This window comes from Peromyscus maniculatus, chromosome 9 (assembly GCF_049852395.1).
Source record: "Peromyscus maniculatus bairdii isolate BWxNUB_F1_BW_parent chromosome 9, HU_Pman_BW_mat_3.1, whole genome shotgun sequence".
Classification (NCBI taxonomy): domain Eukaryota; kingdom Metazoa; phylum Chordata; class Mammalia; order Rodentia; family Cricetidae; genus Peromyscus; species Peromyscus maniculatus.
Window position 1 is genome coordinate 11,270,004 of NC_134860.1, and position 23,731 is coordinate 11,293,734.

Below are 23,731 nucleotides of genomic sequence, written 5' to 3' on the forward strand. Positions count from 1 at the left end.
CGCTCCAGGGGCCTGGAAATTCCAGGAATTGCCAGCACAGCCACCCCCCAGAATAGTTTCACACTGTCCTCCCTTCTCTTCCCAAGGGTTCTCTGCTCTCAGCGTCCCCATCTCAGCTAGGAGAGTTCAATAATGCTGAAACTGAAGCCCGAGGGAGGCGGAAGGCCTCTGGACTGTGGCCCAGGCAAGCCTGCCAGGTAGGATGGAGGTCCCGAGAGCAAAGGCCTTCTAATAAGGAGGCAGGCCTGACCCAGCCCACAGCCCCTCTGCACACTAGCCTCACAGCCAGCCTCCTTTCCACACTTGCACTCTCCCAAGTGTGGACCGCACTCTCCCATTTCACAGGTGAGACAATTCAGGCTGTGCTAGAATGGAACAGAGACACTTGCTTCTTTCCTAAGGCAGAGGGTGCCCCAGCCACGAGGGGGCAAGGCCCCACACCCAGCTCCAGCATCTGGCCAGAGGCAGGGGCCCGGTGAGGGCTGGACCTGTTGATCTGCTTCCTCAACTCTGCTTCATGGAGAACTGGCTAAGGTAGGGGAGGGGTGGGGGAGAGGCCAGCTCAGGTTGCAGGCCTCTGCACCTGTCCAGGATAAATAAAGGCATTTGCGCTCCACCCTAGAGTGTCCCTCCTGAACCCCACCTCTGCAGAGTCCCAGGCTTAAGCTCACTGAAAGAGGGTCTTGGGGGGTCTTCTGCTCAGGTTGATGCCATAGTGCCTGTGTGGAGGGTGTGGGCAAGGGGATAGCCAAGCTATCACCCAACATGCAGGTGGCAGCTGCTCTTCCTGGGAGGAACACATACCTGCTTTTGAGAGAGGCCAGCTTCCACCGGGGCCTAGAGACTGACAGGCAAAGGACCAGGCTTGGGAGTTAAGCTGTGCCAGGACATGTGAGTGCTACCCAGGGGCATCTCTATCCCGTGCAAGCCTTAGTTTGCTGGGCTCCAAGTTGGTAACCCCAGACTTCCTGCCTGACCACCCCTCACAATTGCAGTGACTGTGCTTGAAGCAGGGGACTGCTGAAGATGGATGGCGTCATGGCACTGTGTCTCTGTGAGTAGACTGTTTCTGGTCCAGAAGGTACTTGTAAGCCTCAGCAGCAAATGCCACAGGCCTGGTGTTCACGGAGTCTGTCTTTCCATCGGCACTGGGCCTGACATGCCCAAGCCGGGGGTGCCAAGCCCACTGTATCTGTGGCCCACTAGTTGTATTTTCCAGGAGACTGCAAGACCTGACAAGACCATTGCTCCGGCCACCCTGCTCCAGGTGATTTGAGGTATGCATCAGAAAAGAGCCCATCTCCCAATGCCCTGGCTTCTATTTTGAAATGTCTCCCTAGCTTTAGCTTCCAGCACACCCCAACTACCCCCTCTTTGAATGAGGATGTTCTTCCTGCTGTCTAGCTTAAAGCCTCTGTGCTGTCATTTAAGCCCTGGCCATCCGGGGCCAGGTGGTGCATAGGTCCTGAGTGAGGTCATTGGCTTTTCTGGGTGTCACTGATCCTGGAGATGAATTTGTTCCCATTAGACAGAGCAGGGCACACCAGCAATGAGCCTTGGGGATGGTGGGCTCAATTCTAGGCACTGGAGGCTGGAGGGTACAGGAGGATGATTCAAGAGAACCCATCTTATACAGGGAGGAAACTCATAGCCATGGGGGTGGGGATTGTGCAGAGCCTGGGCTGGGGGTAGCCACTGGACTCACATGCCCACATGTCACCACATCGTCAAGCAGAATGTACATGGTTTAGGGTGTCCTCTTAATAGGGGCCCTGTGGTTTTCAGGGCAGTAGGTCTGGAGGGCAGAGACTCCAGATCTACAGCTGAGAGGTGAGGACAACGTCCTTCCCCAAAGGCCACTCTAAGTGCCCAGCTTAAAGGTAGTCTAAGGAACAAGATTGCTTCAGTGGAAATACTGGGCCCTGCCCCTCTGTCAAGCGCCTCCAGGCTTCCCCACTAACCCTGAGTGCTAGCCCCAGGTCTGAGGCAAGTCTCTGGCACTCTGTGGAAGAAAGAGCCATCCAATATACCTGATTCCACCCTCCAACTTCACAGTGACATCCTGGAGTCTAACCTTGCCCCTTAAGCCAGCCCAGATCAGTCCTGCCAGGGGCTCAGCCACCAAGCAGGTTATACTTGTTCCCTGTGTGCTTCTCAGTACCCTAAGCCATGGGGCCTTCTGTCCCAGATCTAGCAGCACTTACTTGTAGGGTGCCTTATCTAACAAGTACTGAGCCGATAGCAACAGGCATGGCCCAGGTGCTGGGACTATAGCAATAAAGACCCTCCTCTCTTCCTTTCAAGCATGTTTACTTGTTTTCTCTGGGCCTCAGTTTCTCCAACCAATGGGAACTACCCTCATAACACCTTAGGTTCAGTGCCATTTCCATTGGGCAGAGCTGTTTCTCACCATATACTACAAGACCCAGGGGCCATTGCCCCAGCCTAGCAGGGCAAAGGTGTGAGACAGGCACCCCTGGGCTCAAATGAGGAAGACAGGCTCAGCCCAAGAGGCAGGTGGTGCGACGTTCCTGCCAGGCCCACTACGGCAGGGAGAGGAGGGGTTGCTGTGGTGGTCTGGGGACACTAGGGACCAGCAACCAGTCTAGCCTGGACTTACATCATGACAGCAAGGCAGCGGGATGACAGTCCGTCCACTCACCTGCCTGGTACCTGCCTTCCTTATGCTGGGAATGCTCTTTTCTATGCAACTACCTGCTTTTAGGGAGGGACTCCAAGCTTGGGAGCACCCCAAGCCTACCCTGCTAGTGAAGGGCTTAGGGAGGCCCCGCGCTCTCTGCCCACACGCCTACCCACCCTGCAAACTCAGCATTTTCTCCTCTGCTCAAAATGCCAGCTATTTGCCCATGACGTCTTGCTTAGGTGGGCAAAGTCCGGGGAACACCCTGGGGTGGGGGAGCAAATTCAGCTGTGGCCAAGATCAGACCAGTCCAGTCCTAGACCCCAGACCAGGAATAGGGCAAGCTCTGCTTTCCAAGAGCCCTGGGGAAGACAGACTGACTGACTGACAGACAGATGGACATGAGCATGCCCTCCTCCAAGAATGCCCTGCCCCTTTGGGAATAAGGCTGTGGGCAATGTGCACTTACCCGGGAGATAGTGAGGGGCATATTGAAGTCCTTGCCTCCCTGAAGACGGAAGCCCCAGGGCCCGGGCCCTGTCAGAGTCACACTGTAGGACATACTGGTGCTGACAGCGACGGCCTTCTCTGCAGACAAATAGTACGAAGAGTCAGGTAAGAGGACACTCATGCACCCTGTCTTTCCAGCCTCTAGCTCTGTTCCCGGCCCCAGAACCCCGACCCCTGGCCTTGCCTGCTCTCTGCCTGGCCAGGCTGTGCAGAGCTCCTGGGAGGCTCCTAAGAATAGCTGAGAGCGAATGCCATCGACACTGATATCGGCCCTTGGTGCGCCCATAAATGGACTGTAACCCTACACTGGGCCCGCCTGCCTGTGGCCTCCCAGCCAGTCCACCATGACTCACACGGTTAATATAGTCCCTGGGGAGGGGTGTCAGGCACCCAGAACACCCATCCCCAAGGGGTAGGCAGGGAGGACGGCCCCCTTTGTGCCCTCTGCAGAGCCCACACACCCTTATCTAATCAGTGGGTCCACTCTGGATCCTCTTCTGGGTAGGAGTTTTGCTATTCTGTTGTTCCTGGGAAGGACCACGATTTGGCCCCTTATCCATCGTGGGGCCCTGCGGGCGGGGCCTTGGACTTAGCTTGGCCTCCACAGGTCTGAAAAATCTTCAGTTCAGAAGAGTGCTGATTGGCCCCCGGATCACTTTTATGGGACCAGACATAAAAATGACCATGTAATGGTAGTACTTTGAACTTGGCCAAGTTCAGAAAAGGGCTCTTCACACTGGCTTCCGTGGGGTCCTAAGGGGCTGCCACCTTGGATTGTAAGAGCTGAGGTTCAGAGAAGTTAAACATTCTCCAAGGTCACACAGGGAATGCACTCGGGTCCCACTGGAGCCTGGACTCATTTTAATGAGACTCATGTCAGATAATGGCTCCTAGTGGCTGTAGACATCTTCCAAAACCCTGGCCTGGGGGCAGGGGTGCTGCTTGACCCCTGGGGAAAAGGCCTAAAGCCAGGTCTGGGGTTGCCCCACCCCTCCAGACCCTCTGGGGCCCAGGCAGTTATTCCTGGCTCTCCCGTTCTCATTTGTGCCCTGGAAAAGTTGACAGTAGCATGGAAAGCCACAGCTGCCAGCACTGCGTGCCAGGCCCCATGCCCTTTGCGCAGGGATGACAGGGGGCAGGGAGAAGTGCCATTTGTTCAGCTGCTAGGACAGAGAGCCACAGGGACAGGGGAGGGAAGCATGTGTGGCATGCTCAGCCTGTACCCCAGAGACAGTGTGCTCTGGGTGGGGGCCTTGGTCCTTTGGGCCTTCAGCCAGCACGGCATTCTCATTAAGACACCCCTAGAAGCCCACCTTCCCCCCAAGAAAGACTTCAGATCTCATGTAGTCTGGCGACAGATCGAGGTTCACTCTGGCTCCCAGCTCGGGAAACCGAGGTTCGGGGAAGACGGATGATGGGTTGGCTTCTTGCTGGCCTTCTCAAAGACGCTAACCTGGAGGACTCAATGCGGGTCTGGATGTCAGTAATTTCCTAGCTGCCACAACTCCAGCCTTACACCCTGAGCCCGGCGTACATAGGGTGCATAAGAGTGCTGATGTCGCAGGGTCATTTAATAATTCCCTCGAGGTCACAAAAATAGCAAGTGGCGGAAGCCAGGGAGGGACTTGCCCTCTTTCCCTTTGTTTTGCTTCCTCCTCTTTGTACCATGCAACTCCACCTGCAAGGGCTAGGAGGTCAGCACCCCACCCCATCCCATCCCATCCCATCCCATCCCATCCCATCCCATCCCATCCCATCCCATCCCATCCCATCCCATCCCATCCCTTCGCCTACACCATCCCATCCTATCCCATCCCATCTCATCCTCTACACCATTCCATCCCATCCCTTCCTCTACTCCATCCCATCTATCCCTAGCTCTGGCCTTGTCACCCAGGCCCCTCTGTCCGTCCCAGCTGGGGAAGATCCAGCCACACAGCATAACCAGAAAGAAAGGGCTGACCCTGGCCCTGGAGCCCCAGCAAGGCTGACCTGGAGCTGAAGGCTCTTTCTCTGGAGTCTGGCACTGCCTGGTGACTTGCTTCTGGGTAAGGGAGGGGTGGTGGGAAGATGTTCTTAAAGGGGCAGGCCAGCCTCCCTCTGCCTCCCCTGGGAGACCCGAAGCCAGTTGGAGAGCAGCTGGTACCCATGGGCTGGGCGAAGCTCCACATCTCCCTGGGGAGGAGCGGGGCGGGGCGGGGCGAGGGGGGGGGGCGCGAACGGCCTTTGTCCCTCCTCTGTTTTGCTCTCCTACAGTTTGAAATGGATTTTCAGGAGTGAGAGTCGCTAGGAAAGGGAAAAAGAAGTTGCTGGAGACATGGAGACAAGGCCCAGGTCTCTTCTCCAACAGAAGCACCAGTAGACATGTTTATCACAAAAGACCTTGTTTATTGTATTTCTGTGCCCTGTCAGATCCACATCTGGAAGGAACTTAGACACGAAACATTAAGGGCAGGGTGTGCATACATGTGCTTGGTGTGCATACAGATAGGTACCTAAGTGCCTGTACATGTGAGTGTGGGCCACAGTGTGAATGCTAGGGGATAGCTAGAGGTGAAGGAGTATTTCTAGTGTGCAAAGCAAAGTCTGTGTCCAACTTGTGACCACTGGCCACAGGGGACGCCGGGCTGAGCTTTCTGAACCAATGAGCTGTGCAGCCTGGTCACAAAGGCTAGCCAAGATGCTTGGCTCGTAAATAACTGATGAGTCCCCCAGTGCCATCGCTATTGTCGTCGCCGCCTGGACAATCGCAGCATACAGTGTCTGAGGAGAGGCAGCGGCTGCTGGAAGTGAAGCAGCAGAGAGAGCCTGGGTCCCTGCTTTGGGCAGAGCCCGGGTGAGGCTGCCGAGCTAAGTAGTGAGGACCCCCTTCAAGACAGGAGTTTCACAGTGTGGGAAGGGCCGGAGCTGTGCATCCAGAGTAGCACAGGTTCCAGGCTTGTGAGATAATCCCGGGTCTGTGCATGTGATAGGGAGGTGATGGGCTGGACAAGGAGCAGAAGAAATGGAGGGCCGGTGGGCATCCTACATCCCGAGGTCCAGGCTGGGGAGCTGTCCCTTGGTCTGAAAATAAACAGTACACGTCTGTTCATCTCTGGGATTGTCTCACAGGGGCAGCCTTCTGATGCCTCTTCACACTTGAGAACACTGACAGGTGACGATAACTACGTAGATGGGCCCAGGCTGAGCTGGGCAGTGGTGGCGCACGCCTTTAGTTCCGGCACTCCGGGGGCAGAGGCAGGCAGATCTCTGTGAGTTCAAGGCCAGCCTGGTCTACAGAGATCCAGGACAGGCACCAAAGCTACACAGAGAAACCCTGTCTCAAAAATAAGGGGTGGAGGGGCTGGAGAGACGGCTCAGAGGTTAAGAGCACCAACTGCTTTTCCTGAGGTCCTGAGTTCAATTCCCAGCAACCACATGGTGGCTCATAACCATCTGTAATGAGATCTGGTGCCCTCTTCTGTATACATAATGAATAAATAAATCTTTAAAAATATAAAAAAGGGGGGGGGGTCAGGCTGTGGTCAAGGTTGGGGTGGACCTTCTCAAGGATCACACCTCGAACAAGGAGCCATAAAAGCCTTAGGCTGTTTTCAGGATAACCTCTGGGATATCCTCAGGCCCTTGGACTCCTGAGGCTCAGACTCCCATGCTCCCTCCCCAGTTCATCTTTCTTCTGTAATCCTGTATGTGTGTGAGGCCCGGCAGCTCTTTATCTCTGCTGCCCTAACTCACTCACCCTTTTCCTGCCCTGTAGCACTGGCCTCCTATGAAAGTACACCTCACAGGCTTACTGTACCCACCACAGCCTCCCTGGGGTCACATCAGAAGGGCCTGGCTACACTGCTGGGTGATTAAGCCCCTCTCTGTCTCTTTGCTCCTTAGGGTCTGGAGACCCCACCCAGATCATCACTCTTACCACCTGCCCCCCTTCCTTTCTACATCCCCAATGTTGTCCCCAGGGTCTCATTGCATGCTCTCAAAGTCAGCCTCTCTCTCTCTCTCTCTCTCTCTCTCTCTCTCTCTCTCTCTCTCTCCACACACACACACACACACACACACACACACACACACACACACACAGTTCCAGGACACCAAGTTCCTTTGACTGATCCCAAGTGTGATCACTGAGGATGTTCACACAGACAGCTCAACCCCTTCCCCCAGGGAAGCCCAGGGAGTTGCCTCTGTGTGCCTGTGGTTTTTGATTTTTTTTTTTTTCATAACAGGCTTTCTCTGTGTCATTTTGGTGCCTGTCCTGGATCTCACTCTGTAGCCCAGGCTGGCTTCAAACTCACAGAGATCCACCTGGCTCTGCCTCCGAGTGCTGGGATTAAAGGCGTGCGCCGCCGCCGCCGCCGCCGCCACCACCACCCGGCTTCTTTGTGTGCTTGTGACTTGATGGCAGTGCTTGCCACTTGTGTTTGTCAACTGCTGATGGCTGACCCTCCATGCTAAGAGCCCTCCCGCCCCCCCACCCACCCCGTGGTCCTGCCTCCATCCAGGATAGATATTATGTCTTCAACCATTCCCCAATCACCGTCGGCCCCTGTGGCTCTGCGTAGCGCCTGGGATACAACATGGGGGGACAGGAGCTCCCCAACAACTGCAGGAGCAGCGCCAGGCATAGGGAAGCAGCATAGGGCGGAAGACGGGACACGCCCACGATCCCAGAGTGGCTAAGGAAGCCCCAGAATAATACCCAGCGGCTGACAGGGACTGCGCATGCGGGAGAGGAGGGCAGGGGAACTGCCAGCTGAGGGGAGGCTGCCTGGGCGCCTGTGCTCATGGCATTTCCAGTGTTCCAAAATACGGCCTTCTCGAACACCATCGACATTCCATAGGCACTGGGGCTGACAGCTGGCCTTCTTTTTATAGCTGCGAGTATTCTGGGGGACCTCTTGAGCTCAGGGCATTGGCGGCGAGTACTGATACAGCTTGCAGCGTCCACCCCAGGTATGTCCAGCATCAAAATCACACAGAAAGGTGTGTGCCATCTACACTCCATCACCCAGACGACACAGAGGCATCGCAGTGACGGAGAGCATATGCCAGGAACGTGGGTCCCACATGCACGAGCTGTTCTCTGACACAGACCGCACATCTTCATGAGCACATGCAATTACAGCTCTGCATCTGTCATGGCACCACATGCCAACAGCACTCCACGCACACATAGTTACACAGTCACATGCACATACTCCCCCGGTCATAGACCACGCTCGGACCCTGCTAGGGAAGTCTGGGAGTCACAGAGCCCTCCAGGCGGACAAAGCAAAGCTGGGGTGTATGGGAAGGGGTGATTCTGAGAGCCTGTTCACACGGCAAGCCTGCCTTTCAGACTGCTTGGCCTGGCTCCCTACCCTTTCACAGATTGGCAGGTACTAGGTCCAGGCACCCTGGGAGTCTTGGATTCCTGTACCTGGGGGCTGGAAGGAGCCTTGACTTCCCTATCTTCCAGGTCTTGACTGCAGGACGATGGCCCACTTGTTTGTGGGGCGGCTCCCCACGCAGCTGTTCCTTCTGTGTCTGTCCATCCCTGGGAAGGTGGGAGAGCAACTTCGAGGTGAGAGGAACAACTTACAGCATACTCGTACCCCACCCCACCTGCGCCCCAGCCTCCACACTGGTATTCAGTGATGGGGACCCATGACATCATTTGCAAAGTTGTGGTCACCAGAGCCCAGGAAAATACTACCCGTGTTGGCAGTGTTTGTCTGCTTCAGCATGTGGGTATTTAGATAGGCGGCCTTCATAAGAGTCAAGGCCTCGGTTAGCAAAGAAGGCAGACTCCTCATTTTCTGTTTGTGGTATAGAGACCCCCAGGAAGCCCTACAGCTTAATGGAAGGCCTCGAGGATAGAACGGTGGGAGAGAGCTGGGCAGTCCAGCCGTGCTGGCTCTCAGATCACACAGTGAGTGTGTGGTGGGCCAAGGCTTGAAGCCAGGTCTGATCCCAGGCTAGTGCCCCCACCCTTTCCTGCAGGTTGTAGCTCTTCACACCTCCTGTAAGGTGATGGCTGAGTGCTAAGGAACAAGGACCCTGGCTCAGCTCTTGCCATGGAGAAAGGGGTGACTTAGAAAGCCCCTGTTTAGACTGGACTACTGCTGGGTGGCTTCATACCACCCACCCCTCTCTGTCTGGGTATTCCTGGTTGTCATGGAGGTGACACACTGGGCGTTAGAAGAGGTGAAGTGTCCCCCAGTCTAATATGTGGCCTTGCCAACCAGGTCCAGGTCCCTGAGGGCTGGCCGGGAAAGGAAAGGTGAGGTACCAGCCAATGAGGGCCCAGCATCCTTACCACCTCACTCTCAGAACCCAGGGACTCTTGACGCTTCCGTCCAGAGATCCAGCTGAGGTCGGAGGACTGGCTACTCAGTGTGGAGCGATGGGTAGAGCGGTAGCTGAGGGAGGGGTGCCTGTGCTGGCCCGACACTCCAAGAAGGACCCCGAGGCAGGGCAGGTGCTGGGCAATGGCTGCCCTGCAGGAGTCACAGATCTGGTTAGAGTGAAGGGACGTGACCGGGAAGAGGGAAGGACAGACTGATCCAGGGCTAGAGTTGGCGAACAGACAGATGCTGGTAATGGGGACAGACAGACAGCTAGGTAAGAGACTGATGGGATTAACAACAGATCCAGGGTGTGGTAAACACAAAGGGACAGCCTTGGGGTAGTGGGTCCAACCAAGCAGACATCGCTTCAAGTCCTGGTTGCCCTGGGCCGCATCTCTGGGAATGGATGCCATGGACACACTTAAGTACTGTAGGCTGGACTGAGTGAGGTCTGCACCAGGAGATTAGCTGAAAACGACTCTGAGGGTCCACAGCAGTGCCTGGCTGCCATTCTTCTTAGTAAAGCTCGAACCTGACCACAGTACCTCAGGATGCTGCCAGTCTGGGGGCTTGCCTTTGCGTAGGAAGTACTGCTAATAACCCACCCTGGCTGCCTTATGACATAGCTCTGTAGTTAGGACTGGCTTCCTCCCTTGTAGGATACGGGAAAGAAGAGGGGGCGTGCCAACTGCAGACCCTTCCCAGTGTTGCTGGCTGCACCAAGACGCTCGTGACCCCCCCAACTAATACACATACAAGAAATCAGAGGGAGACAGATAACCTCTGCCTTCTTCTGCAGGCTTAGGCCCTCCATGCCCGAGGTGGGCTTGGAGGCCTGGAGGAGGCCGCACCTGTACTTGGGGTGGGTGATGGCGTAAATGATGGGGTTGTGGATGGCAGAAGCCTTGGCGATGACAGCTGGCACCGAGCTCATGTAGGGCGTCAGGACGTGCGAGTACCTAGGATAGAGAAGGTGTGGGGTCCCCCCTCTTCATACCCCCAGTTGTCTCTATGCCCAACTCTGCCAAGGCCCAAACTAAACCGACATGGCCAACCCAGCCCCTTAGCGAGAGACTGGCAGGAGCTGTGAGGATTCTGGTTGAGGGTGGGTAGGAAGCGGAGTAAGGATGGTTGAGGGTGGGCTTCTGGGAGGAAGGCATGTCACACCTGCAGAGGAAGTGGCTAGGTCCCACTGTCCCTCAGAACCTGTGCGGCTGGCAGTACCTCTCTGTGGCACTCAGTTGTCCCTGGTCTTCCGATCCCACATGCCATGCCACCAAACCCTCACCCCATCTTGTACACTGTCCCCTTGGAAGTCCTAGAGAAACTTCTGGTAGGCCCCTGGAGGAGACTGCATTATTACTACTCAAGAAGACTGGCACCTGAATAGTTCAAAGTACCAAAATCTCATTCTCACAGAAGTGCTTTGGAAACCTAGTCCATGTGCATGCTGCTGAAGGTGCCATGGTTACCAGAATCAAGCCACGGAAGGTACTAGAGAGAACCTCTTAGGGATCCATTCTTAAGCAGCAGCAGCCCTGGCTGTGTGCCTATGGCTCAGGCTGAGAGGGAACCTGAACCTCGATATATCTGTACGTTCCCAAGGAGATGGAAGGACCCCAGATTGCCTGTGTGTCGTCAGGGCTCCCCTAGTAAATCTCTGAAGCTTCCAGGAACCAGGTAAGCCTTGTGGGGTGAGGCCTGTCACATGGGGAGGGTGCCAGGATGCCTGGTTTGGGCCAGGCTGGAGGGAGAGGGAACCTGGATCTGTGCCTTAATCCCCTATCCCAGTGCTATGGCTCCTGCTCACCCAGCAAAGGCCACCAGGGCCACAGTGGAGTAGGGAGCCCAGGAGAGCACGAAGAGGAGGATGACAATCAGTGCGACCTTGGCCATCTTCCACTCACTCTGCAGCCGGTGCCACTGCCGCCGCCGTTGAGGGGACTCACTGCGGTCCTCACAGGCCCTAGGAAGGTTGCATCTGGGTTGTCACAAGTACCAGGGTCACAGCCACTGGGCACACATAGGAGGCGTCATCCTTTCCCACCCTGACAGCTCTGACTTCCAGAAAGTCCTTCCGCTGAGCATCAGCTGCCCTCCAGGGGTTCTGCCAGGAGCACAGTCTACCAGCCCTCCTCAGAGGACCTTGTCCCTGGGAACTTTCCTGGGTAGCCTCTCCCCGTAAGCACGGGAGTTCACCGATCTCAACCTATCTGCATCCGAGTACGTTCTGATGGGCGGGCCCCACCTTCTTTGGGTCAGCTCTTCACAGCACACTCACCGGCCTGTCTCTCGGATGGCCCTGAAGATGAAGATGTAGCAGCAGATGATGATGAGCAGGGGGAGGAAGAATACGAAGCAGAAGAGCAGCATGGTATAGGCGCGCACCCGGGGCGTGAAGGTCATGTAGTCCCAGGAGCAGGACGTCAGCAGCCCCTCGGGCACGTAGGCACCTGGGAGCCAGGGACAGGGGCTCAGCCCTCACCATGTCGTTGCTTAAGGCACCTTGCTCAGTAGGGGCCTCAAACGCCGAGCTTGGGGTTCCTGGGCACAACCTGGCCTCAGCCGCAAGCCTGCCCTGCCCAGAACCGAGGAAGCCAGAGACGGTTGAGAGATGTGAAGGGAGATTCCCGAGTTGGCTCTAGTGGGAACCTTGCCGCTTGTCCTGCCCGCTGAGGCCTCACAGGCCCAGCCCCTGGCTGGTCTGACTGGCTACAAACTCAGCATTAAACATGCCTCACTTGCTCCCACCCAATAACCCCCGTATTTGGTGACAGGCACCCTGACTGATCCTCTAGTCCCTGGCAAAGCACCCCGAGCTTCCCCCAGTGCTGGCTGTACCCCTGAACATCCATCTGACTTGAGACTTAGGTGATCCCTGAGGCCCTCTGCCAGCCGGCCAGCCCAACCTTCCCTTAAACCTCCTCTCTCAGCCTATCTACCCCTCCGCCAATAGCCCCGGCCCACTTACTCCAGCCAAAGAAGGGTGGCAGACTCCACGCCAGAGCATAGAGCCAGACACCCAGCAAGACAAGTGCTGTCCGTCTTTTGGATCCCATCCCGATGGTGGCCAGGGGACGTGTGATCACCAGATAGCGGTCCAGGGCTATGGCGGTCAGGGTGATCATGGACGTGATGCCGAAGACAGCCCCACAGAAGGCATAGAACTCGCAACCTGTGGGTAAACCCACTTCCCTAAGTCCCTGGGGAAGAAATTCCCGAAGGATGGAATACAGGACCAAGCCATCTCCACCCTGTTGCTTGCCACATCTGGCCGGGCTGGCAGGGCTCTCGGGACCAGAACCCCATCTTTCCTCCTCACTCAGTCACGGGGTTCAGGGTGCTGCCCACTGTGCCCAGCAAGAGCAAGCCACCTCATCTGGGCTACCTTCCACCCCTGTGGCATCCCTCTGTTAAGACCCCTTCCTCCCTATAGCAAAAAGGAACCCCAGGTGTCTACCTGTCTCCCCAAAGAGCCACTTCTTATAGAGGCTGCTGGCAAAGAAGACCGGGGCCTGAGTGAATGACATGAGGAAGTCGCTGACTGCGAGGTTGATGATGAACATGTTGGCCGGTGTCCGCAGGCCTCTGTTCCTGTGAGGTCAGAGAAGTCAGGGCATGCTTCCTAGGACCTCCGGAGCTGTGGGAGCCTGCCTTCCCTCACCCTCAGCTATTCATGCATACACATATACATTCGTGCTAATATGCTAAACGTACATGGACGCACAAACATGTCGCGCATGCACAAACCCCACACACATGAACAGACACAGGCTGGGGCTCCTGGGCCACAGGCATGTCTCTCAGTCCAGCAGGTATCACCAGTGCTATGGGCTAAGGGATCTCCCATGGTCAGTCCCTCAGAGTGAAGGGAGGAAGAGTGTCTCCAGAAACAGCTGTGCAGCCCGGAGGCTGGCTCTCGGTCACACCCTTTCTTTGTCTCCCCCTCTGGATTATTCCCTCTGTGTGGCTCACTCTGACCCCTTGGACAATCCTTTCTGGCCACAGTGTCCCAACAGCGTCCCTCTGGCTACCCCTCCCACTTGCTCTGACACCTTCTTGCTATCTTCTCGGGCCTCCTCCTCCTCTTCTTCCCTGACTCCTTTTTCTTTCTCCTCTTCCTCCTTCTGCTGCTCAGTTCGGCCCTGCCCCACCCAGCCCGTCTCTTTACTGTTGACTTTTGAGGTGGCAAAGGACCCAAGACCTGTAACTCTGACTGTGGGACAGTTATCTTCACAACCCTCTTCTAGCACTATCCATCTGAATATTCGCTCCTATGGGAGCGCACAAACAGGAGGAAGTACGGTGATGAGAAAGCCATAGTCCACGTGGCAGAGCAGAGACGTGGGCTCAAGGAGAACAAATGACGGCCTCGGTCCTTCCACTGGTCTGTGACGGAGCCTGAAGTCTGTGCTCACTTCCCAACCTGCCTGTGCCAGCCAGCGGGGCAGGTGGGGAGGGGAGCCAGGGTGGCTGCTAGGACCGGCTGCTGGGAGTTAGAGGGTCCTGGTGTCCAGGGATGCTCTTCAAGGTAGAGGAAGGATTCCTCTGGGAGCAGAGGATGCCAGAGGTGAGCTGAGAGCAGGGTAGAATGAACAGAGACCTGAAGGTCCCGGAGTACCTGCCTGCCTCGGAGGGTACGCCTGAAGCCCAGTGGGCATGCCTGTGCTAGTCAAGGTTCCCTGGGCCATTTTTTCCCTTTTCATCAGCTTGAAAGTTGGTGCCTAGACCTGATACTATAGAAGGTGTGGTCCTTGCTTCTCTGCCCATTCTACGGTGCCCTGGATAGAACTGGGTGACACTTTGCCCTTGTATTCTGCCCTCTCTGCATGGCTGGATATGCACAGTGCCCTTGACCCAACCCCACCAACCAGGCACCTGCAGAAGGTGTAGATGACTGTCAGATTGCCCAGCATCCCTGTGAGCCCCACCAGCAGGATCACCGTACCCAGGATATAGTGAGCATGGTCTGGGACATTGACCGTGGGGAAGGGGACCCAGGCAGCAGCCTCAGGTCCAGACACCTATGGAGGGAGAAAGAGGAGGGCATCACCTACAGATGTCCCTGGAAAGGAAAAGTAAGTTCCCAATGAGGCAAGTGGGGAAACGGAGGTACAGGTGAAAAGCTATGGCCAAGCCACAGGAGAGACAAGTACAGATCTTCCAAATTTAAACCCCAGACCCATTTATGTGCAGGTGCCTGGCTCTTAGGAAGGTGAGCGGCTCAGTCCCTGCTGGAGGCTGGCAGGACAGGCGTGTGCCTGCAGAACAGGGACAGCTTGAGTGACATTGAGTAGAAACGGCTCCTGGGCACTGCCCTCCCGATGTATGGATACCCCACAGCAAGCCTCAAGGGAGAGCATGCAACCCTGTAACGTAACTGAGGACTGACATCGAAGCCTGACAGAGGAGGGAGGAAACTTTCCATTAGAAAGAAAGGTTCCTCCGGGTCACTGCAGAGAGGTCACTGCCCTGGGAGGTTAGGATACAAAGATGAGAAGGATATCTCCCAGGAAAAGGGAGTGGTCTGCTCTTTGTCCTGCCCAGCATCCCACTCTGGCCTGTACAAATCCAGAAGCCCAGGGCATACCTTTTTCTCTATAACACCTCCACAGGACATCTAGCCAATGTCTGGAAAGACTAGATGTCACCAAGGGCAGGGCAGGGCCTGCCTTTCTGGTCCTCTAGTGGTCTCTGCCAATGAAGACATTGCCTATCCCCTCTTTTCTCAGCCAGTTTGTAAGGAAAGCCCAGAGAAGTTCAGTGGTGCCCATGGTCTTTCACCTAAGCTCAGACCCTTTCTATCTCCCTTTTTGTCAAAGTCGGGGTAGGAGACGGGGTTGGGGACTGGGTCTCTGTGCACACACATGCTCCCCAAACTTACCGTGGGGCTTACAGGTAGAAGCTGGGCTCTTGCAGAGACGTTCTGAGTGCTGTTCCAATGGCTGTGTAGGGCAGGGCTGGCCATCAAGCTGGGGCCCTGAGTTAAGCCTGGTGGGGCTCTGGGCCCTGAAGGAGAGTCCATTGTAAGGCAAAGCGGTACCTGCTTGGGCTCGGAGAAGTTAAGGGCAGGGAGAGCTCTGGGACTTGTCCCCGGACTTCCAGTGCTACTCAATCCTTAACACTGCGGCCTGGCCCGCTCGCTGCCTGGCCTGCTCGCTGCCTGGTCCACTTGCTGCTGCTCTCCTGCCCAGCATAGATCCAGCCTGGAGCTGCCCTTCAGGGGCTGACTGCTCAATGTCTGATGAAGCGCAAAGGAATGAGTGTCACAGAGGCAGGATTCCTCCACACTTTTAAGTAGCCGTACTGGGTAGGGAGGGGACTACACATGCTCAGTGGCTCCCTGCTTCTGGCTGTCTCCTAAGTGGGTCCCTGGTGGGTCCCACATGATGGGAGTGACATGAATATGTGTGTATATATATACATGTGGATGTTTAAGGGACACTGGCATGCTCAGCTCCTGGATACTGGGCAGGAGGCTTTGTCCTTTGTACTCCCTTTCTTCCTAGAACTCAAGAACGGCCCTGTTGTTCTGGGAGTCATGGTGGTCACTGGGGAAGAAAACCTATGTAAGGTCCGTGAGTCCATGGCATCTTCACACCGCCCTGCCTGAAGGAAGAGTCTCCAGTGTCACATGGTATTCAGGGACAAGAAGTGGTATTTATGTAGGTGCAGGGCTATGTACCTGCCATCTCAGTGAAAAGGATCACTTGAATTCATCAGTTCGAGACCAACCTGGGCAACATATCAATACTTTGTCTGAAAAAAAAAGTAGATCCGGGGCTGGAGAGACAGCTCAGGGGTTAAGAGCATGTGCTAGTCCTTTAAGAGGATCCAAGTTTGGAACCCAGCACCTATGTTTCTAACGCCAGCCTCTGACTCCCTCTTCTGGCCTCTCCCAGTAACTGCACTCACATGCAGACACCCACATGCAGATACACACACTTACACACAATAAAAAATACCTTTAAAAAAATTGGTTTTTACTGGGGAGACTAAACCACCAAGGCTCACCAGGTATATGCTGTCCCCTTCTTATGTCTGAGTACATGGGCCAAGCTTCTGTTACACCATGGAGCCAAGTTGGGGGTCAGTCACCCACTGGTTCCTACTGTCCCTTTCCGGTGATGCTCCACAACAGTCTGACCTTGGAGCACTGAGCAGCCAAGCTCAGGTACTAGACTGTCAGATCATGGCTGCCAGAGGAGAAAGGAAGTGTCTGTGAACACCAGCTTCCGGTACCTTGGGACTTTCCTGAAAGTTAGCTTCCGAACCTGGCAAAGGGTTAGGGAGGCTTGATCACGTGGAAAGTGGGGGTCACAGGCAGTGTCTTATGCTGGGGGGAAGAGCAGCCATTGAACCTGCCTCCTTGAGAAAGCATACAGTTCTGGCCACCAGCCTCTGCTCACATGCGGCTCCCCAAACCTTGCCTGTCCCCTACTCTGGATTGCAGCTCAAACAGGTTGTCAGCGTCATCAAGGAAGCTCTCCCAAGGACCTGGGATGGTCACAATCACCTGTGCATCCTCTTCAGGGGCCATCAGAGATGCCATTGGATCGGGCCCCTCTCTCCTGGGGCCACAGACAGCCTTGTTTTGCTTCCTTCTGGGATCCCCTGTATAGTGCACTGTACCAGGAACCACAAAGTCCCCTTGGCCCTGCTTTTCAAGGTGTGGCCTGAGGGCCAGCCACTCAAAGCCTGTGGGACTCAGGTGATTTGCGGTGGTAGGATGGACTTCTTTGCCTGGGGCTGGAAGGGCTACAGGAGGGAAGGAATCCCGGGGGTGTCATAGAAGGAAGGTGCTCCCGTGTGGGGTGCCGCTGGAACGGTGCTGTAGAGTGGGGTTGGGGTGCAGAGAACCCACCGCTGTCTTCTTCGGCCTCCTGCTTCAGCAGGTGCCAGCACTCCCCTGGAAGTCTGCTAAAGGGCTGGGAAGACTGGTGCCTGTGACCCTGAGCTGCAGGGGGATGGTGCAAACTGGCATGGGCTAGCCTCCACCCCTCATCTGGAGGCTCATCTCCCCACCCTTACTACCCACCTGGAACTGGAACCAGCGGGGGTCACTGGGCTGCAATTCACTTGCTGCAAGCTTGTTCTTAGATTCCCTCACTCGCCCCGGCTCAGGGGCCCCCTTCCAAGTGGTGGTTTGAGCCAGGGGAGGGGCAGTGGCGCCAACTTTTGGCTTTGACTAGATTCTGTGGTGTCTCTGTTTATCCCGGGCCACCCTTCTGCTCACCCTGGTTTCAGCATCTGTGACTGATCCCACTTGTACCCCACCCTCACCCCACTCCTAGCCACTGGCCTAAGGGAGACCAAGGGCTTACAGCTCAGCACTGCCTGAAGTCTGCTCTTCTCGCCTCCACAGCATGCCTGGCTGGAGGTGAGAAAAGCTCTTTAGGCCTCTCCTCCCCAGAGGTGCAGCCAGGGGCATGGGAAGTGGGAAGCTCAGAGGGTTGAGAGCTGGGTGAGAGGCTGCCACAGAGACGGGAGTGTGTTGTTCATTTAATGTTAGGCCAGCAGTGGGCGAAGGGAAGGGGCGAGACTGCGCTCGGGGAACATAATCAATCTGGTAACACAGGGCCCCATGCTGACTTTGTTTAAGGGTGTCCAAGTCCCAGAATGCTTGTAGAAAAGTCCTGAAAGTCCTCACCAGAAAAATCTGATTGCGAAGTCAGTAGGGTAGGAGGCTCCTGGCCCCTGGCCAACCATCATTTATGGCCACAGCATCCACAGCACAGACATCTCAAATCCATTCGAGGCAGTGGTATTGTAATTCCAGTTTCAAGCCTTCCAGTCCTCCTCTGGGGATTGGCTTCCCCACCCATGGCCTATATGGTTACCCAAAGGCTCCTGGGAAATTCCAAAGAGCTGTTTCCAAGGGAATATTCAATGTCATAACAGGCACCTGGCCAACAGCTCACCTGGGCTTCCTTTACCTGGAATCTGGCAAACCCCTTGAGAATGGGAGCCTCCTTCTCCTCATGGCCCAGGGGAGGGGCTAGAAACAAAAACCTCTCCAGCGGCCTTTTGCTGTGTGTGGTACCTGTGCATCTCTTCCTCCTTCCCTGACCTGGGCCTGAGGATGCTATTCCCAGTCTAGTCTACCCAAGGAGCCAGAGGCATGACCGGGACCCTGTTAATGCCCTGAGACATCCAAAATAACTTGTTTCCTCTAGATTTCTCCTCCTCTGGATGATACCCCAGGCCATTACATGATGCTCTTCAGCATTTCCCCCGAGTCCCTTCCTTAGAACCCTGCGTTAGCCAAAGGAAGCAGGTAAAGGAAACTGGGAATTCCCAGGAGGCATGGAGAATGTGACAGTCTACATACCCTGTGAGGCCATTTCCTGTCCCCACAGAACACCTGCACCACTTCCTAATGGTGCCCACATTCCTGGCCCAGAGTGCTGGCCCCAGGTACTCAGCCCTGCCCCCAATGATGGAAGTATTTAGTCTATCTGTGCTGTCCTGGTGAGTGCAGTCTGGGGCACTCCAATGTCATTCCAAGAGTGGCATTCATTCATTAAGCTCCAATAGTGCAGATTGCCATCAGATACAACAGCTGCCCTGGGTGAGCTCAGGGTCTAATTTGGGAGGGGGTGATGTCGTCATATCCCAGAAAGCAGAAGCCTGTTCTTCCCTCAGCCAAGCATTCTATAGGGAAGTACAGGTAAGAGAAAGTGAGACAGAGGAATTAGGAAACACAAAGTCAAGGAAGCGAAAGCAAAGCCCCTGATTCAAACTTTTAGCTTGAAAACTGACCACACACCCAAGATGGACATGTGGGTATAGAAAACTTGCCATACGGGTGGGGTGACCCGTGTTTCACATCCCACTGCCCACCGGAAGTGATTGCATGTTGCCAGATTTAAAAACTGAAACGCGTTCCTTAGGGTTTCATTGCTTCCTTGTTCATGCACAAAGCACCATGGCCTATGCAGAGGCTTACGATTTACACAGACATCGACGATTTAGGGTTCTGTACTGGAACAGAGGGAAAATACTGTGTTTTCCAATGTAGTTCTGCTGATCCAAGTCATTTCGTACAGAGTAAGGCATCTGTGTGAGGAGGGAAAAGGAGGAAGGTGCTGTGCCCATTTTGATGTATGACAGTCTAGAGTAATTTCTGACGGCCGAGAGAGCAGAGGTATCAAAGACAGATGAAGCAGGATGGAAATCTACGGGGACTCTCAGAGACATTCTCAGCCGGAGTATTCTGCCACAGAACTGCGTACCTGGGTCCGCTCGGGCTCCACCCCACCAGCCCCGGCTTATCTCGGCACAACCCTAGGACGGTTCTGCATGGAAGCTGCATTTATCTTTTGCTGTGGTTGTCCACATGCCAGCTTTACAGCAAAACCTCAAAGCTGCAGGCAGTGCAGATTTTCTTGTCTCCTCAGCCCAGCACTGTCCTCAAGACACTAGGAAACAAAAAGTCAAGACTTGTGAGTAAAGTACCCAAAACAAACTTTTAACTTGAAAACTGACCGCACACATAAGATAGGCGTGCGGGCATAGAAAAACCTGCCATGTGGGTGACCACATGTTTCACACACCTTGAGCCCATCCCTCTGCCCCTCACAAGCAGGTGACCTATAGCATTACAGCTTTGCTGCTGTCTGCCCCAAAGGTCTGCGTAGTGACACAGAACCACACGCCTCTGAGCTCCTTGCCCACAGGCTGAACATAGAGCTATGTACCACGTGATATGATGCTCATGGACCATCACAAATGGTGACCCCATAAGGTTATCCACCCAGTGACATGTTGTGAATGTGCTTTGCGATACTGGCAACGCAGTGAAATCACCTATATACAGACTTCCTGGAACATATCCCTTTCAAAAGCAAAGCACAACTATACTGAGACCTGCCTCCGAGGCCTCCCAACTGCTTTAAGAAACACATGGTAGTGCTGGACACTTGCCTTACCCAGAGTCCAGGTTCCACCTTTGTAAGGCTGTGGAGATGAGGCAACATATTGCCGTTCCCCAGGATCATTAAGTCTGTACAGCACACCCTCCAGGTGATTTCCTGGGGCTTTTCAAAATGTCTGCATCTGAGTCCATCATCAGAGACTCTGATTTAGTTGGCACTGGAAGCTTTTAAAAACGCTGCCTGTCAGGCATCTCTGGAGAGATGGCTCAGCAGTTAAGAGCACTGGCTACTCTTCAAGAGGTCCTGAGTTCAAGTCCCAGCAACCACTTGGTGGCTCACAGCCATCTGTAATGAGATCTGATGCCCTCTTCTGGCATGCAGGTATACATGCAGACAGAACACTGTCTACACAACAAATAAATCTTTTTTAAAAAAGGCTGCCTGCCATTTGCATCTCCTACTGCTCTAGGTCAATGCCAGGCATCCAACACCCACGACTTACAGGAGATTCCCATCACAGCCTCTCATGCACTGCCGATGCCCGGGCTCCCGCCTCTTTCCCTGCCCTTGATGCAGCTGGGGCCGAGAGTAGACGTCCATTTTCTTTGCTCTGCAGCTGCCAAGGCCTAGATTCAGACCCCTGCCTGGTCTGTCTGAGCCCCTGACAGATGGGGACAATGGGTGGTGATGACAGACCAGACACTTGGTGTATCAGGAGCTGAAGGGCATGGGAGGGGAGTCTGGTGAATAGAGCTGTGATGGGCACAAGCTGTGAGGCAGAGGGATCAGACTGAGAGGACCAGGTTCTCAGCCTGGGTTGTGTGGGTTGAACTCAAGGCAACTGTCTCAGTTAGGGTTTTTATTGCTGTGAAGAGAACCATGACCACGGCAACTCTTTTTTTTTTCTTTTTTAAGGTTTATTTATTTATTATGTATACAGTGTTTTGCCTACATGTATGCCTGCAGGCTAGAAGAAGGCACGAGATCTCATTACAGATGGTTGTGAGCCACCATGTAACTGCCTGGAATTGAACTCAGGATCTCTGGAAGAGCAACTCATGCTCTTAACCTCTGAGTCATCTCTCCATCACAACTCTTACAAAGGAAAACACATAACTGGGCCTGGCTTACAGTTCAGAGGTTTAGTTCATTATCATCATGGCCAGAAGTAAGGCAGCAGGCAGACATGGTGCTAGAGAAGGAGCTGAGAGTTCTACATCTTGACTCACAGGTAACAGGAAGTGGTCGGAGACACAGGGTGATGCTGGAGCATATATGAGACCTCAAAACCCTCCTCCACATTGACACACTCACTCCAATAAGACTATACACACTCAAAGAAGGCCACATTCTCTAATAGTGACACTGCCCTTGTGGGCCATTTTCCTTTCAAACCACCACAGCAACCATGAATTTGGATGAGACAAAGAAAAAGAAAAATGAACATTATTCTTCCCATTAACCTTTAGTTTAATGGTGGTTTGGTTTTGCCCTCCATGATGAGCACGGGCAAACCCCACACTGTGGTACTTACTGTGTGACTGTGATAACAAACCCACACCGTGTTACATATTACTCACGACTGTAATGAGTGCTATGACTGGAAATCATGAGCCGGAGTAAGCTGCAGACATCACTACATTAAATTATGCTTCTGCTCAGATGTGAGGTCCGACCTTTTTGTTGAAGCACGTTGATCATCCAGGCACAAATCCACCATTTGACCTCTTAGTAACAATATTTCAGTGTTCTTTGTTGTAGTTGTTGGCTGTTTTTACTCTTTTCCTCTTTGGCTCTTTTGGCAGCCTGCCATCCAGCACCCAAATAAATACATGGAGGCTTATTCTTATTTATAAATGCCCAGCCTTAGCTTGTCTTGGTTCTAACCAGCTCTTCTTTCTTTTTTCTTTCTTTCTTGTTTCTTTCTATCTTCCTTCCTTTCTCTCTCTCTCTCTCTCTCTCTCTCTCTCTCTCTCTCTCTCTCTCTCTCTCTCTTTCTTAAAGATTAATTTATTTATTGTGTATACAGTGTTCTGTCTGCATGTGTGCCTGCAGGCCAGAAGAGGGCACCGGATCTGAATCTCATTACCGACGGTTATGAGCCATTATGTGGTTGCTGGGAACTGAACTCAGGACCTCTGGAAGAGCAAGCAGTGCTCTAAACCACTGAACCATCTCTCCAGCCCCTTAGCTAGTTTTTCTTAACATAAATTACCCCACCTAATTTTTGCCTTTGGGCTTTTACCTTTCTTTATTTCTGTATATTTTTCTTTCCTTCTTATCCCATGTCTGGCTGTGTGGCTGGGTGGCTGGCCCCTTCTTTTCTCAATCCTCAATCTGCTCCTCCCAGATTTCTATTTATTCTCTCTGCCTGCCAGGCCCTCCTGTCCTTTCTCTTGTCTTGCTATTGGCTGTTCAGCTCTTTATTAGACCAATCAGGTGTTTTAGACAGGCACAGTAACACAGTTTCACAGACTTAAACAAATGCAACATAAAAGAATGCAACCCATCTTTGCATCATTAAACAGATGTTCCACAGCATAAACAAATGTAACACAAATTAATATCCACAACACTTTGTAATCTTGTGTATTTTATTTATGTATCAGACAACACTCCTGGAGCTAAGTAAGATGGCCCAGTGGGTAAACAGTTGCAGTACAAGTCTGGTGACCAGAATTTGATCCCTAGAACCCAGGTGGAAGGAGAAAGCTGAGGCTTCACATGAGCATCTGGCCGCCACATGTGCACCACGGCTCATGCCACCCACACATACACAGACACATCATATATGGGCAGGCACACACACATACACAAAGTGATGTAAGAACACTCCCAGAAGTGGTGATGGTGGAGTGTGCTTGGGATCCCAGCACTAAAGAGGTCAAGGAAATAAGATCAGGAGCTAAGAGCAGCCCAGGCTATAGTGAGTCTGCATGGAGACCTGTCTCTAAAAGCAAAACAAAACCAAGGCCAACAACAAACCCTACCGGAACTGGGTGTGGTGGTGTATAGAAGGCCAACACTCAGAACCCTGAGGGAGGAGGACCTGGAATATGAAGTTAGCTGGGCTACATAGACAGAGCTGGTTTAAAAAAAAATGAAAACAAAACCAAACATTCCTGAAAAATTCCCCGTGAGCATCTCAGAACTCAAGGCGGGCACAGACAAGGCTCAGAGCTATGGAGCCAAAGATAAAGTAGCGGGTGTCAGAGCCATGATTGCAGGGGGTAGAGGCGGCTCCCTCTGGGACCTCCACCCACTGCCTGGGGGTCCTCAGATCTGCTTCTTCTATTAGGGAGGTGCCTGGACGCGTCGGGTCCTCCGAGACCTTTCATCTGCACCCCTGAGCCCCGGGATCTGGCTTGTTG

General features: G+C 54.0%; 2 protein-coding genes and 1 long non-coding RNA gene across 18 annotated transcripts in view; 1 reads left to right on the top strand and 2 right to left on the bottom strand.

Moving 5' to 3' along the window:
• Positions 1-3,316, bottom strand: part of Ldb3 (LIM domain binding 3) — a 64,540-nt gene extending 61,224 nt beyond the window's left edge. For 3 of the 12 annotated variants that reach the window (XM_015995618.3, XM_006976692.4, XM_076544408.1), the window contains exon 1: positions 3,111-3,315. In XM_015995618.3, coding sequence (XP_015851104.2) covers positions 3,111-3,272 — 162 coding nt within the window. In that variant the 5' untranslated portion in view covers positions 3,273-3,315. Of the gene's footprint in view, positions 1-3,110 lie in introns of all 12 variants that reach the window. The other 9 variants (XR_013042211.1, XM_042284334.2, XM_042284336.2 and 6 more) reach the window with 6 other exon arrangements.
• LOC143267259 (uncharacterized) lies at positions 278-12,541 on the top strand. 5 transcript variants are annotated; one of them, XR_013042216.1, is made up of 7 exons: positions 278-534; positions 704-3,256; positions 5,049-5,199; positions 8,030-8,107; positions 8,613-8,717; positions 10,143-11,857; positions 12,417-12,541. It is a non-coding gene; the product is annotated as an uncharacterized LOC143267259 (long non-coding RNA). The 5 variants fall into 5 exon arrangements; XR_013042213.1 differs by having other exon boundaries at positions 704-1,054; positions 1,220-3,256; positions 10,143-12,484; XR_013042212.1 differs by having other exon boundaries at positions 10,143-12,484.
• Opn4 (opsin 4) lies at positions 5,522-18,319 on the bottom strand. The gene is made up of 13 exons (XM_006976740.4): positions 18,134-18,319; positions 16,498-16,679; positions 16,169-16,242; positions 15,368-15,724; positions 14,362-14,507; positions 12,944-13,077; positions 12,455-12,658; positions 11,765-11,936; positions 11,294-11,449; positions 10,335-10,442; positions 9,453-9,633; positions 8,574-8,690; positions 5,522-6,214 (listed from the first exon to the last, which is right to left on the bottom strand). Exons 4-13 carry the CDS (start codon positions 15,506-15,508, stop codon positions 6,176-6,178), a joined length of 1,398 nt encoding a protein of 465 aa, XP_006976802.2. The 5' UTR covers positions 15,509-15,724; positions 16,169-16,242; positions 16,498-16,679; positions 18,134-18,319; the 3' UTR covers positions 5,522-6,175.
• Between the last annotated feature and the right edge of the window lie 5,412 nt (positions 18,320-23,731).

Excerpts from the sequence above, each read along its gene's own strand:
- Opn4 (XM_006976740.4), bottom strand. The coding sequence starts at position 15,508 with ATGGACTCTCCTTCAGGGCCCAGAGCCCCACCAGGCTTAACTCAGGGC. Across the intron at positions 11,450-11,764 it reads GCCATCCGAGAGACAGGCCG|GGCCTGTGAGGACCGCAGTG; the intron begins GTGAGTGTGCTG and ends CAACCTTCCTAG. Across the intron at positions 6,215-8,573 it reads AGGCTCCTTCCAGCCCCCAG|ACCAAGGGACAGCTCCCCAG; the intron begins GTACAGGAATCC and ends GTTTATTTTCAG.